The sequence below is a fragment of the Python bivittatus genome, unplaced genomic scaffold, assembly GCF_059951505.1.
Source record: "Python bivittatus isolate LINGU-HERP-01145 unplaced genomic scaffold, Pbiv_v1 ctg000440_np1212, whole genome shotgun sequence".
Lineage (NCBI taxonomy): Eukaryota > Metazoa > Chordata > Lepidosauria > Squamata > Pythonidae > Python > Python bivittatus.
Window position 1 is genome coordinate 9,334,694 of NW_028277063.1, and position 14,669 is coordinate 9,349,362.

At 39.8% G+C, this 14,669-nt stretch overlaps 1 protein-coding gene across 1 annotated transcript; it reads left to right on the top strand.

The window, feature by feature from the left end:
- Positions 1-6,102: 6,102 nt before the first annotated feature.
- Positions 6,103-7,462, top strand: LOC148215791 (vomeronasal type-2 receptor 26-like). Its single transcript, XM_088142510.1, has 2 exons — positions 6,103-6,187; positions 6,564-7,462. The coding sequence occupies exon 2, from the start codon at positions 6,566-6,568 to the stop codon at positions 7,460-7,462; it is 897 nt and encodes a 298-aa protein (XP_087998636.1). The 5' UTR covers positions 6,103-6,187; positions 6,564-6,565.
- The last annotated feature ends 7,207 nt before the right edge of the window (positions 7,463-14,669 follow it).

Genomic DNA, 14,669 nt, shown 5'->3' on the forward strand with positions numbered 1-14,669 from the left:
CTTGTATCCATGCTAAATTTAAGCTGGTATTTTCAGATGGTTGCCTTGGATTCCCACACAGGTAAGGTGTGGATTGTGACAGAACAGTGGGATTTCACATTAAGTGACTATCAAAAGAGCATGGATATCCATCCTTTCCATGGTGCTATATCTTTTTCAATTCATTCTAATGAAGTACCAGGATTTAAGACATTTCTTGAGAACGTACAGCCTTTCTGGAGAAGAGAAGATGGTTTTATCCAGGACTTTTGGGAAAAGACTTTTGGCTGTTTATTGAAAAATGACAAGATAGATGAAGATGAGGAGTCCAAGAAACAGTGCACAGGAGAGGAGAATCTGGAGAACCTTCCAGGGACTTTCTTTGAAATGAGAATGACTGGCCACAGCTACAATATCTACAATGCTGCCCATTCCATTGCACATACTCTACACACTATTTATGAAGCTAGAGCAAATGCTCGAGCAAGGATCCCTGAAGAAAGCCTGAAATTTTGGCATTTGCAGCCATGGCAGGTAATTAACATCCAAAAAGCATGGCTTAGTTTTCATATGGAGATTATCAGAAGCTAGAACGTTTGTGGGGAGAGGGTGATTATAATTTCCAAACTTGGTGTCTTCCATTTATGTTGAAATGCAGTTCTCAAAAAGTGTATGAGACTTGGCTTTGGAGGAAAAAAATGCTCTACTTCATGGATAGAAACATGGGGACTGAACTGGCTGTGATTGAAAGCCACAGAGATTGTATTGCCAAAATGGAAAAAGGGATATTGATTATATCTGCCTTATGAGAATTGAATAATTGTTTTCACAGAAGTGCAAAGATCTCATCCAATTTAGGAATCTGGCATAGTTACAAGTAAATTGTTTTAATCTTTTTCCCTTCAGCTATGGTCCTAGTTCAAATCAAGGGACTTTAATTTGCACTGCAAAGTAATTACTGTATATCATTAAATTAATGTGTCAGAAAGATACACACACACACACACACACACACACACGTAGACATATACACATACAAGAGCTAGTTTGGTCTAGTGGTTAAGGCTCCAGGCTAGAAACCAGGAGACTGTGAGTTCTAGTCTGTCCTTAGGCATGAAAGCAGCTGGGTGACTTTAGGCCAGTCTCTGAGCCCCCAACATCAGGCTCAGGCGACAAGCCAGTTGGTCAATTCCTGTCACAACCAATGGATCAATGTTCGGGATCCAAAAAAAGAGGATCCTGCACATGTGGGAAAACTGCTAGGAAGAAAATATACAGTATATGTATACATATACATATACACATGTATAGTAATTGATTGATTATGTGCCATCAATTCATTTTCAAGTCCTAGTGACCACATAGATTTTCTCTATGATGATCTATTCCTATCCTGGTCTTTCAGGTCTTCCAACAGTGCACTCATCGCCATTGTAATTGAGTGCATCCACCTTGCTGCTTCTCATCCTCTTTTTCTCCTTTCTTCCACCTTTCCCAGCATTAGAACCTTTTCCAGAGAGCTAGACTCTCTGGAAACAGACATAATATTCTGAACTAGGATAATTTGAGCCTGGTTATTTGTACCTTGAGTGAGAACTCTGGATTGATTTGTTTGATGATCCATTTGTTTCCTTGGCTATCCACAGTATTGTCAGGAGTCTTCTCCAACGCCAAAATTCAGAAGCATCAATACCCTTCCTATCCTGCTTCTTCAAAGTCCAACTTTCGCTTCCATAGAGTTTCACCTGGCTTGCATGATTCTGATCTTTGTCAGTATAGAGACATCACATCTGAAACTTTTCCAAGGCCCAAATATAAACATATTGCATTCCATGTTTCCCATCTACCAACTTCAATACTTGTGGACAGACCTACATAAGCATTTAGCGTGCAACATCAGTGAAAAAATGGAGATGCAGTTCTGGGCATAATCAGTACAATTTCTAGTCCCTTAATGATGGGGCAACATTTGAAATATTGTGTACAATTTTGGTCATCCCAATATTATTAAAGAACTGAAAAGTGCCCAGAATCTCCCTCTCCCCCAGGGAGAGATGTTAATAAAATGTCAGGCATTATAATTTTGGAAGTGTCTTTGGAATACTGTCTATGGAGTTGGTTACCCATCTGAAGTAAATTACTGAAGAACTGAAAGAAAAGGCTATGAAAGTATTTTTTCCTCTATCTCTTCATTATATATAATAAGACCATATGATTGGCAGTAGACACAGGACAGTTATAATACATAAATAAATAGAATATAGGATTTAGCATCACCAGATCTAGTATTGGCCACAATACAGATGACTTTAAAAGGGCATTTAAAAAAAAAAAGATGGAAGATATATTATGAATCACTGTTATTTAAAGGCGGCTTTAAGTCTCAGTTGCAAAGTAGGAGAGAAAATATTTGGAATCATCCTGGAAGAATTTTGGTGGCTGTGGATTCTATTAGAAATAGAAACCTGGGGTGGCAGCATATGATCTAATAATGTTCTTTTCATTTGGTATGATCACGTTTGAACATTGTAATCGTATAACAGAAGTTTTCCAAGTCTGCTTCCACAAAATCTGTTGTTGCATTTGAAATATTGCCAACTATATTATGACATACACTTTTTATTCTTTCCAATCTAATGGAATGTTGGAAGGAAATTAAGTAAAGGGGGTAAGGACTCTCCATCAGCTGGGTAGATAGCTCACTGAAGAAGCTTGCAAGAGAAAAATTGAGTTCAGAAATGAACTGGATCAGGGTGGGGGCTGCAGAGAGAAAAAAAATAAGAAAAAAATTCTTCCAATGCTTTCCAAGAGAAAGGCAATTAGGTAGTGACTCAGAAAGTTGCAGACTGTTTCATTCTAAGACCCCCTCCCTCTTCCCTCTTGATCACATGAACCATAGCTAAGCATTTGCAGTTCACACAAATGCAAACACAACCCACACAGATGCAACAGAAGGAGAGAACAGAAGCACATATATTTATACATAGAGATGTAACATGTTACTTTGTGACAAAGCAGAAAATGCAGATGTTTCCTATGGTCATTGCATGTTTTCCCTATTTGTTTAGGTTCAAGGTAACCCTACAGCGTTTGTTGCTCTTCAAATTGTGCAGGTTCTTCAAACGTATTTTTCTGATGGTTTTTATTGCCACAAAGATTGCACAAGGAACTTCCCCTACTTTTCTTATCATCCAGCACTTACCACAAACCTTTCCTCTCGCTGTTATAGTCATCTGAGCAATTGGGTAGCTGGAGGTCAACAGCTCAGTTTCTCATTTAAAATGACACTGGAACAAATTCTGTTATACAAAACAAATGAATACCTTTATTATCATCACTGATAATATACAACTATATACAACTTCATACTATATACAACTTTATAGGAAAACGTAATTCTTACAGTTTTCCCTCTATAATTAGCCTGAAGATGCCTACTTAACCTGACAGGCCTCCAGCTACTTCTAACCAGACTTAAAAAGTATTAATCTCTCTGCAATAAATGTTTTAATCTATTTTTCAGGATTTCAATAATCAATGTTCTTGTTTCTTTGACTTAGCTCCATCCCTTTCTGAGAGGTATATCATTCAACAACAGTGCTGGAGAAACAGTCCATTTTGATGAAAATGGTGAACTAGTCACTGGATTTGATCTTACAAACTGGGTAACTTTCCTCAATCAATCATATGTTAGAGTCAAATTTGGAAGTTTCGACCCTCTGGCTCCTCAAGGCAAAGGATTGTCCATTCATGATGAAAGCATTGTGTGGCATAGAAGGTTTAACCAGGTAAGAAAAAAAAAACTCAAGTTCTTATTTAAGAAAGGGTAGTGTCATCTCAAATTCTTGATTCCAAAAAAGGAATGATTCAGACAGCGTCCTCTCAAATTACAGTAAGAATCATAATCATTGTGTGTAGTCATGGAGCTAGAGATCTAGTTTGGAAAATGGGATTGCCTTGATTATCTTGTTAGATGACTTAAACATGGAAAGGAACAGAAAATATGCAGCCTCTCAGTTCTCTTCAGCTTTGGATAAAATGGTCTTTGATTATCCTTGTGAATGATTAATGGCAGCAAAATAGATGTTGGGAAAGGGATACTGAAGCCTAATAGCTCTTCTGGAGTTTTAGCTTTTGAGACCATGGACTATATTTTGTTCTGGGAATCAACACTGAGATAGTCTTGGGAGGTCTAAGAAGGCGATCAGTCTTATGCCCTATGCTTTTTACCACAATAGAGGAAATCACCTGAAAATTTTCAATTAAGTGTCAAAAACATGCTAATCATGTTTAGTTCCACCTCTGTATACCATCTTTGAATTCTGGAGAAACTTTGAAAGACTTGAGGAAGCATCAAGAACCCATCTGGAGATTAATGGGGGGAAAGGTACACTTTCCTTAAAGGTTGAAATCTGCAGTTCAGAAAACAGGTTTTTTACACTCAGCACTCTCTGCAGCAGTTTAGGTGGTGACTTGGTTTAAACAACTGATGTGTGCAGTACTGTAGAGGACAGAAGGAATGGCCTTGAGAACAGGAGGAGATTCATTACCAAGGCAACTGTCAGATAAAAGGGATCTGAGTCCCAGATAAGAATATAATGTATGTAAACATCTCACATAAGCCTCTCCCTAGTTCAGATAAAAGGAGGAAGGGAGGGAGGGGAGAAGTACATTCAAGATTCAAGAAGACTTGCAAGATTCCATTTCTATAACTTTACAATAAAAGTACTACTGACCTCCATGGCATTGGTTTCCTAGTCTGATTTACCTTGAAGGGCTAACAAGTGCTGTCCAGAATTATGTTTGCTGTTGCTGCTTTTGTCAGAATTATGAAAGTAGTGTTGTGCTGCAGGCTCTGTCCCTTTGGGTCATGCCGGCAATGTCATGATGCACATTAAGAAGGGGTGTGGGTGTGTCTCATAATGACACAGTGCTGCTTTTATTACTCTGAGATCTGGGTCCCTCCCATGGACACAACTGAACGTGTATAGCTCCACTATGTTTATCTTTTCATTTCTTCAAAAGAGAGTGACTATCCAATCAATTTCATATAAATTGAGGAATGACAAATCTTACTTCATCAGTCACTTTGCTTTGGGATTTGTCCTGCCTCACACAGGAGCTAAAAGGGGGAAACCCCTTAGACTACCCATTATGCACACACATACACACATACACACACACACACACAAAATGCCTAGGCAAAATCTATTTTTTGACACATCACTAGAAAGTAAGGGCAATGCATTCTAATGTACAGTTCAATTCAATTCAATTCAATATTCCTTTCAATTCAGTTTTCAAATACCAAAACCTACTTTCTCAATTCTAAATATGCTCAACTGAAACTCTTGTTATTTCTTCAACTCTTAACCATTTATAATGACCAGGCAAGAGAATTTTAAAAAAAGAAGTGGAGTCCTTGGGGTTCTCTGAGCTTGGTTCTTTTCTTGCAAACGTTTCATTACCCAGCTAGGTAACATCTACAGTGCTAAAATGGGATGAGGTTTGCTCTCTATTTATCTGCTGTGGCCTGCCTTGCCAGTGTGGTGGGGGTGGGGGTTCTGTTTTGCTCTTTGGGTAGCTCATTGTTGACTGCTTGATTGTGTGCCTGGTGGTGACCTTTGCTTATCTGGGTGATGATTGCTGGAGATGATTGCTGGTGATTGAATGATGGTGAGGTGATCTTCTGGTCTTTTGTCTCTTTTGAATAGTATGTAGATGCTGTTTATCTCTATGTGTCTGTTAACTGCCGCCTTGTCTGAATACCAGGCTTTCAAGAATTCTCTTGCATGTTTGGATTTGGCTTGGTCTAAAATGCTGACAGGTTTTTTGTTTTTGTTTTTTTGCTATTACCTTTGTATCAACAGGATGATATGGGAAGAAATCTTCGTTTGTAGAGATAATGAAATGTAGGGATTTAAAAATTATTAACAACTCCATGAATTGGTCTTGATCACAAATTCAGAGTAAATATAATTCCTTACGTTTTATTATAACGTGGTTCTGTTGTGGTCATATACATATCAATGGTGGTCATATATGTCAGTCCTAAATACTCTCCACTTATGTTTATGTTAGGTGTTGCCGATTTCTGTATGTAATGACCACTGTCATCCTGGTCTCTATAAGAAAAAAAAGGAAGGGGAGCCATTTTGTTGCTATATTTGTGTACCATGTCCAGAAAGAAAGATTTCTACCCAGAAAGGTATGAGACAAGATTCCTTTTCAAAATAGAAGCACCATATTAAGTTAAGATACCACAAAAGAGAGAATGGGACTGTTCCCGCTGGCCCAGGACAAAGTATGATGTGTTCCACGTATCCAGTAGATGACCTTTAGTTAGACTTCAGTCTAACCAATTTCATATAATTGCTGGGATGATAAAAGAGGACAGAACCATAAAAGCCAGCTTGAATTTCTTTGAAAAGCAAGGGTAAAGAAATGAAGTGAAATCAAAATGAAAATGAAAATGGGAGAACCCTTCAACTCTCCAATAAGACACTGAAACTTCTATTTCCTTCCTAGATTGCCCCAGATTTCATTCTTCTCATCTAAAATCTATTTCTTCCTCCAATTTCCAGATATGGATTTCTGCACTGAATGTCAAGAAGATGAATATTCAAATATTGAACAGAACCAATGCATCCCAAAGCTTTTAAACTACCTCTCCTATGAACAGCTGCTAGGGATGACTTCAATGGTGTCTTCAATTGCTTTTGCTCTGACAACAGTTTGGGTACTTAGAACTTTTTGGAAGCACCAGGACACTCCTATAGTCAAAGCAAACAACCGAAGTCTCACCTACGCTCTTCTCTTCTCTCTTTGCCTTTGCTTCCTTTGCTCTCTCCTTTTCATTGGAAAACCCACACCTATCACGTGTCTTCTCCGACAAACAGCCTTTGGCATTGTCTTCTCTTTGGCCCTTTCCAGTGTTTTGGCCAAAACAATTACTGTCCTTCTGGCCTTTGTGGCTACCAAGCCTGGGTCCAAGATGAGGAAATGGGTAGGGAGAAGGTTGGGAGATACTATTGTCCTTTCCTGTTCCTCTATCCAAGTGTGCATTTGTTCTCTTTGGCTGTTTACTTCCCCACCATTCCCAGATAGGGACACATACTCTTTCCATGAGGAAATCATCCTAGAATGCAATGAGGGCTCAGCTACCATGTTTTACCTTGTCTTGGGCTATATGAGCTTCCTGGCCATGGTCAGCTTCTCTGTGGCTTTCTTTGCCAGGAAGTTACCTGACAGTTTCAATGAAGCCAAATTTATCACCTTCAGCATGTTGGTCTTTTGCAGCGTTTGGGTGTCTTTCGTTCCAATGTACCTGAGCACCAAGGGAAAATATGTGGTGGTTGTGGAGGTCTTCTCTATCTTAACTTCGAGTGCTGGGCTGTTGAGCTGCATCTTTTTCCCTAAATGCTACATAATTATATTCAGGCCTGAACTGAACAACAAGGAGCAATTAATAAGGAAGAGGTAACTCTAAAACACAAGAACAGAAGCAAAAATGAAATGAAATGAAATGAAATGAAATGAAATGAAATGAAATGATGAAATGAAATGAAATGAAATGAAATGAAATGAAATGAAATGATAAAACAAAACAAAACAAAACATCTAGGAAGCAAGCCATTTTCTTCTGATTTTCTTTACCCTAAATTTTCAAATTAGACTGGAAACATTTAATCCAAGGAACAAGAATATAAAAACTCAGGTTAATAGTATTCATATGCTAGAAACAGACATATTCAAGCAAGTACTTGACTTTAAATGAAACACCTATACGTAGGCAATTTAGGGTGGTGGCAACAATCTTTTCTGATTTTTTCCCCACTTTTTTTATGTAAAAGGCTGGATGTGTTCCTTTTTTAGTGAAGGTACACCAGTCTGCTTCTTTTCCCAGTTTTGATAGCTGTCAACCTTGTTATCAGTTTCAGAAGCAAGGTAGGAAATAAGTTACATTATTTTTAACATATAAATGAAGCAGCATTCATCTATTCTTAGAAACACAGATTTCAAAATTTCAAAATTTAGTATTTATTTAGCAAAAAAAAACCTAGCTAAATTATCTAAACTTTCTTCAAATGATTATATACTGAAGACAATTAAATCTGAAAAAATATGTTTTGTTTTAATTATCTAGATCAACTAATAGTACAAATGTCCAATAAGCCAGTTGTAAGATATACAACTGAACTGAATTGAAAAAAAAGTGGCTCGGTGGCTTTTCAGCTCTTGCTTAGGAACTGCTCAGATTTTCTGGCAAAAGAAAACAAGAATATACAATATTTACTAAAAATATAGAGGAAGGGAAGCTAACCATTTCTTTTATACTTTTTTTAATGAAATGGGAGAAATGGATATAAAGGGTTAGGGAATTATATTATGCAGACTTGATGCTCATTTGTTGTAGTATCTGACTAACTCCTGTTCATTGTTCCAACCCACTGCTAATTACCCAAGTTAAATTAAGATAGCCTAGCATTATTTAATTAAAAATGTCTTGATATTGGAATAATCTGCGTTGCTGACATTTTCTCCAATAAAGGGTAACTGTCAAAAGGCAAAAGATTTTTTTCAAACTCTTCAAAATCATCAAGCTCTTCACTCCACTTTTGACAGGCCCACAGACCCATCCACTCCAAGTGATTGCCCTCTGGGACAGTGATTACACTGCTCAGGATTACGTTATTGTGGCTTTTATCTGATTTGTAATATAGTACATTGGATGATATTTGAAAAAGATGGTTCAAATAAATAAAATAACCCTGCCTTCTGCAACAACAAAACAATTTTCTTTCATTTTGGCATGAGCGTGACAAACATTCAGATTTTTAAAAAGATAGCTATCAAGAGATCCTGGACTTCACCTCTCTGTGTGTGTGTCTGTATGTGTGCATGTAATTGGGTTATGATTCAGAAGAAACAGGCAGGGAGAAATGAGTTGGTTAGCAAAAGGAAAATGAATAGATTGAGAATGAATTGATTTGCAGGAAATTGATTTGTCATCTTTTATAGTTGGCTTTATGTCAATTTTAGAGGAACTTATTTAAAAATAGTTTGGAGAAATTAAATTTTCCTTGTCTTTATTTTCTTGTTACTTGTCTCTTAGCTACTGGACACTTCACTAGACTACATTCAGCATACTTCTGCAAGAGACCTCCTGAAACTGAATAGAAGATGTAGGCATATAGTGTCTTTAACGTATGCAGGACTACAGTATCTCTTAATAAGCATGAACTCAATTTTCAATCTATTTCTCAAAGGCAAACAGAACTAAGAAAATGTTTATCTCAGTTTATTCCATTATTCATTCCCATCCAGACTGATTGTATCAAAGTCCCTAAATTTGCAGAAGCACAAAGGAAATCTAAGGGACTGTACATTTCAAAACTCTGTTATTGTTATTGTTGATGATACTTGTATATCCCATTTTTCCTCTGGGAGCTTAGGGTAACTCACAAATGGGGTCTTCCCTCATTTTACCCCACAAGAGCCATATGAGATAAGTTGGACTGAGAGATAATGACCTCGTTGAGCCTTCAGCTCCTTCAGTTCCCAGTTAGATGCCACCTTTGGTACAGATCTGGTGGAGATGCCTGGGGCAAGGTCTTGCCTGGTTATCTGGGAATGGTTTGAACCTGTTGGATCTGAGGGACTGGACAGGGTCCTTATGACTATGAGGTCAGACACCTGCTCCTTATCTCCATGCCCTTCCTGGCTGTCCAGGGGGTGTCGTGTGGTTAAGTTCTAGCAGTGGTTAATTCATCCTTGAGAGAGGGGGTTGTTCCAGTGCCCCTTAAGGAGGCTTTGATTCAACCCTTCCTCAAGAAGCCATCACTAGATCCCACCATACTGGACAATTTTTGTCCAATATCTGACCTCCCTTTCTTAGGGAAAGTTATGGAGAAGGTTGTTGCATACCTGCTTCAATGGACCCTGGATGAAGCAAATTATTTGGACCCCTTTCAGTCAGGATTCAGGCCTGGGCCTGGGACAGAAACAACATTGATCACACTTTTGAATTATCTCTGGTAGGAGTGGGACAGAGGTAGTTCATTTGTCCTTGCTATCTTTGACCTCTTGGTGGCTTTTGATACCATCAACCATAATATCCTTCTGGATTGGCTCCATGGGCTGGGAGTGGGCAGCACCATATTGGGCTGGTTCTCTTCCTTCCTATGGGGCTGGTACCAGTCAGTGTTGATTGGGAGTGAGAGGTCCCACCCGTAGCTCCTATTATGTGGGGTGCCGGCGGGTTCAGTATCCTCCACTCCTATTTAAAATCTATATGAAGCCACTGGGTGAGATCATTCATCACCATGGGGTGAGATATCATCAGTATGCTGATGATGCCCAATTATACATCTCTGCCCCTGGCGAACTAAGCAATGCTGTTGATGTCTTGTTCCAGTGCCTGGAGGCTGTGAGGGTCTGGATGGGAAACAATAGGCTTCAAGTGAACCCTGCTAAGACTGAATGGCTCCGGAGTTTGGGGCCTTTTGGATTTGGGACTTTACCATCTTTGGTACTGGATGTGATGGCACTACCCCAGACAGACCCAGTGTGCAATCTGGGAGTCCTTCTAGACTCATGACTATTGCTTGAGGAGCAGATGGCAGTCATGGCTAGGAGGGCCTTTGTACAGATTTGTGTTGTGCTGTAGTTGAGCCCTTTCCTGGATCATGAGGTTCTACTCACAGTCATTCACACCCTGGTCACCTCCAAACTGGATTACTGTAATGCACTGTGCATGGAGCTGCCCTTGAAGAGTATCTGGAAGCTTCAACTGGTGTAGAATGTGGCTGCATGGACAGCTATGTGTGCCCCTAGGATAGTACATGTTAAACCTCTATTCTATGAGCTGCATTGAATTGCTTCTGGGTGCAATTCAAAGTGCTGGTTTTGACCTACAAGGCATGGAGCCAGGCTATTTGAAGGGCCTCTTCTTCCCGATCACATCTACCCATCCCATCAGGTTGAGCAGGAGGGGTATGTTGTAAGTCCTGTCTGCTAAAGAGTTCCATTTGACAGGACCCAGACAGTGTGCCTTTTCTGCTGTGGCTCCTGCTCTCTGGAACATCATCCCCCCTGAGGTGAGGTTAGCCTCAGCCTTGTTAGCCTTTTGGAAAGGTCTGAAAACATGGTTTTTCCAGCAACCTTGGGGATCCCATAGGGAGCCTGCACAATAGTTGTGCTGTGTTTATATGGATATTCTTCTCCCACAAACTTGGTTTTTATTTATCTTTTAAGTTTTGACACCTCTGGCATGGTTTTAATTGTTGGTTGTACACCACGCAGAGACATGTACAGTGAGATGGGCAGCCATAGAAATTTGTTAAATAAATAAATTAATTAAAATATATAAATAAAGAAATGTATTTATATTTTAGGCATCTCCAGCCCCATCTATAATACTTGGGCCCATCTATCCATTGAAAAACTCAGTAGAGAAAGCATGCTGAACGTGGCTCCTGGAATTGTTTTCAGCTTCTTAATAATGGCTCTTCTTTGGTTCGTGGGACTGAGTGAGCAACTTAGAATGGAGGAGTCAGCAGCCTTCTGAATCTCTACCAATTGCCACTCCCATAGGGATGCATTGGCAATCTTCGTTCTGGATTTTTTGTCCTCAGCCCACTGCTACATCCAATTCATTTTCAGATGAAATGTTTCTTTCTCCAGCTTCTCCCTGCACCCAATTTGGTCAGTTTACAGAGAGCTGTCATGCTGATGGGCAGTCAGACTGAGTCCTGGCACCCATTACATCATGTCATTACTATATTCTAACCTGTTGGACAGGGGGAAAATACATGGAATTGTGACTGTTTGTACCTGTAAGTCTATCTTGATATCTGTTTGAATCCACGCAGCATTTTATTGAACAGCACATTAATAAAAGAGGATCTTGCCGATAAAGCTTTATTACATTCAATGTACCTGCAAGGAGAAGTAGAATCATGTCTACTTGAGACTGCCAACCTCAATTCATAACATTTAGTAGAATATCTGAAAGTTCCTTCATATGTACATGCAGTCTGTCAGATTCAGCCCAGCACGGCCAAGCAGCGGCATTGTTTCAGTTTCACCGCCGCTAGTCAGTTTCACAGCTTCAGGCATAGGCGGCTGGGAAAGGTAAACAGGCAAGCGGACTTCAATTGCAGACAGGTGGCGGCAATTAACCCAGGGCGAGAACAACGGGGAAAACAGATACCTTGTAACACAGCCGGCTTCCCCAAATGCCCCAGGCAACAGCAACCACAATACTCAAGGAACTCGGCAATTCAGCAACAGTCAGCAACCAATTAAAAACCTCCAGTTTAGCCCGCGGAAAAAAAGCCCCACGAGCACAGTGATTACAAGACAAAGGAAGCAGGCTGAAACTGCCATTAGGAGAAGGGAGGGGGAGCTCGACAACGGAAGGGCGACCCAGGTATGGGCAGTGGCAGAACCCAGGAGTACTGCGGGGCAAGGGAGAAACCCCATATAAACACTGTAAGGAAACCTGCCAAGCCAATCCTGGCTTTGTCTGTAACCATTATGCATTACACTCGAGTAAAGTAACTTTCATCCAAGCCCATGTCTCACGAGGGTTTTATTCAATGTTGAATCCGGCGATCCTTACACACTCATGGTGGCCCTCCATAGAACAAGTTCCTAAATCTCCTGTGTAGTTCCTACACAAATGGACTCTTTCAGATGTCACGTAAAATATTGATACAAAGAGGTATAAATGAGTGAAAACCTGCTGCACTTTTATCTGAATAAGTGTTTTGAAAGAACCAAAACCTCTCCAAGTGCTGGTTCCTGGTTTTCTCCCAAAGGAAGAAGCACCCTACAGACCATCCTACAATCCCAAAGCTCATCAGGTTTTTTTGTTTTTGTTTTTGTTTTTTTGCAACTCCTGGAGTCCTCCAATATTGCAATAATTTTGGTGGCAATTCACTGACAAAAAAGGATTCCCCAAGGTGTTTTTTTGTTTAAAGAAATTACAGGTCAAAGAGGTGTTCTGGTGGACTAACTGCATTTATTTTACTTTCTAAATGTATTGAAGATTCCAGTCCAGTGGCAGTGACTCTTCAGCACCTTATGAACTACTGACCAGAAAGGGCCATTAGGTATAGATAGGGAGTTAAGGATTTACTCTGCACCTCCTCTTTGTCTATCACTCTGCTTGCTCTTTGTTTTATAAGTCTGCTAATCTGAGGCCTCTTCCTTTTGCTATTCTTCCCAGGCACACACACATACTTAGAGCACATACAGATTCTCCTGGTAGGGTCTAGACTTTGCCTGACCACATAATGTTTCCTGTCAATAAATTTCCTTTATTTAATAGTTATAAAAGCTGCTTCATGGATCATTGCTCAGGTTACATTCCCATTATTAGAAATATGCACATGCACAACATTTCAACCTCCAACCAAAGGCACCTTGGTCCCTCAAAAGAGGGCTAAACAGTCCCTCAAAAGAGGGCTAAAAATCCCCTCCCCAACCATTGATGTCCCTGCATCACCATTAAGCCCCTGGTGGCTTGCAGAGGCTTAAGGAAAAACATTAAAAGGTAGACAAAAAAGTAGTAAACCTTTCCTCAGCCAGCTGCTCCAAATTTCTCACTGAAGGGACATGGAAAGAATGGTATCTGCTATAATGAATCCTCATAAATATATGAAGAACCTAAGTTCTCCATTCTTAGTCATGGTTCTCCAAACTGGTCTTCAGACTGTAATCATCATAACACATGAATTTATAATTTATACATCTGGCTTTCAGGAGAGAGAACTTGGCTCTACTAAGGCCATTCAAAAGCCTGCTTGGGATTTCCGAGGATGGAGAAGTGGGAGTCTGATACTCCAGATTCTGGTGTATCTAGTGCTACAACAATGTCAGCAATAAGGAAACACAGTGTAATTAACTGCATTTCTCTAAGGAATTTCCCTGCCAGTCAAGATTCTGTGGAAATCTGGGTAATAGAATAAAGAAACAAAGCCAGAGAGTATATTTAAGGAGAGCTGGAAAGGACCTGCAGCAAAAAGGACTCTGTCATTTTGGTCTTTAGGACTTTTAGTAGCAAGAAGTTGTGTGAGGTCATGAAACTATATGCACAGCAGATGTAATATTTAGAAACATTAAAACCACTGCAACATCCTCTTTTAAATCAGGCTGCAGATGAGGGTGCCACTATTCATCAAAGCAGTAGTGTTAACCACCATTGCATTAGAAGTAAAAGACAGCTGAGGGGAAAGGGAAAATGAGGACCTGGGAAGCAAGTTTTATCCTCAAGATGATGATGCTTTTTATAGTCCTGCTTGGGTTATTGCCTCGTACTGTGTGCAAACTGCGATCCATTCATCCCAGTACAAAGTCTGATTCCACCAAGTGCAGCATAAGTGACCCACTTCCCATTTTGCATGAGTTTTACCAGCCAGGAGACCTTACCATTGGACAAATTACTTCCCAAGTCTTTTATCTGCGTTTCCCAACTAATTTTGGTGAAGAACCCTCTCCAGTGTTGATCAAGGAAGCGATGTAAGGAGTTCTCTCCTCCTTTTGCTTAGACTTTATTGATTGGGAACAGGGCTTGACAAGAATTTGAAGTGCCCCTGCTTGCAATCTTATGAGCAGAATTGGGATAGGCACAAATAATCTCCCAGGATTAGTTTGTTCCTACTTTAATCTATTCCCATCTCCCT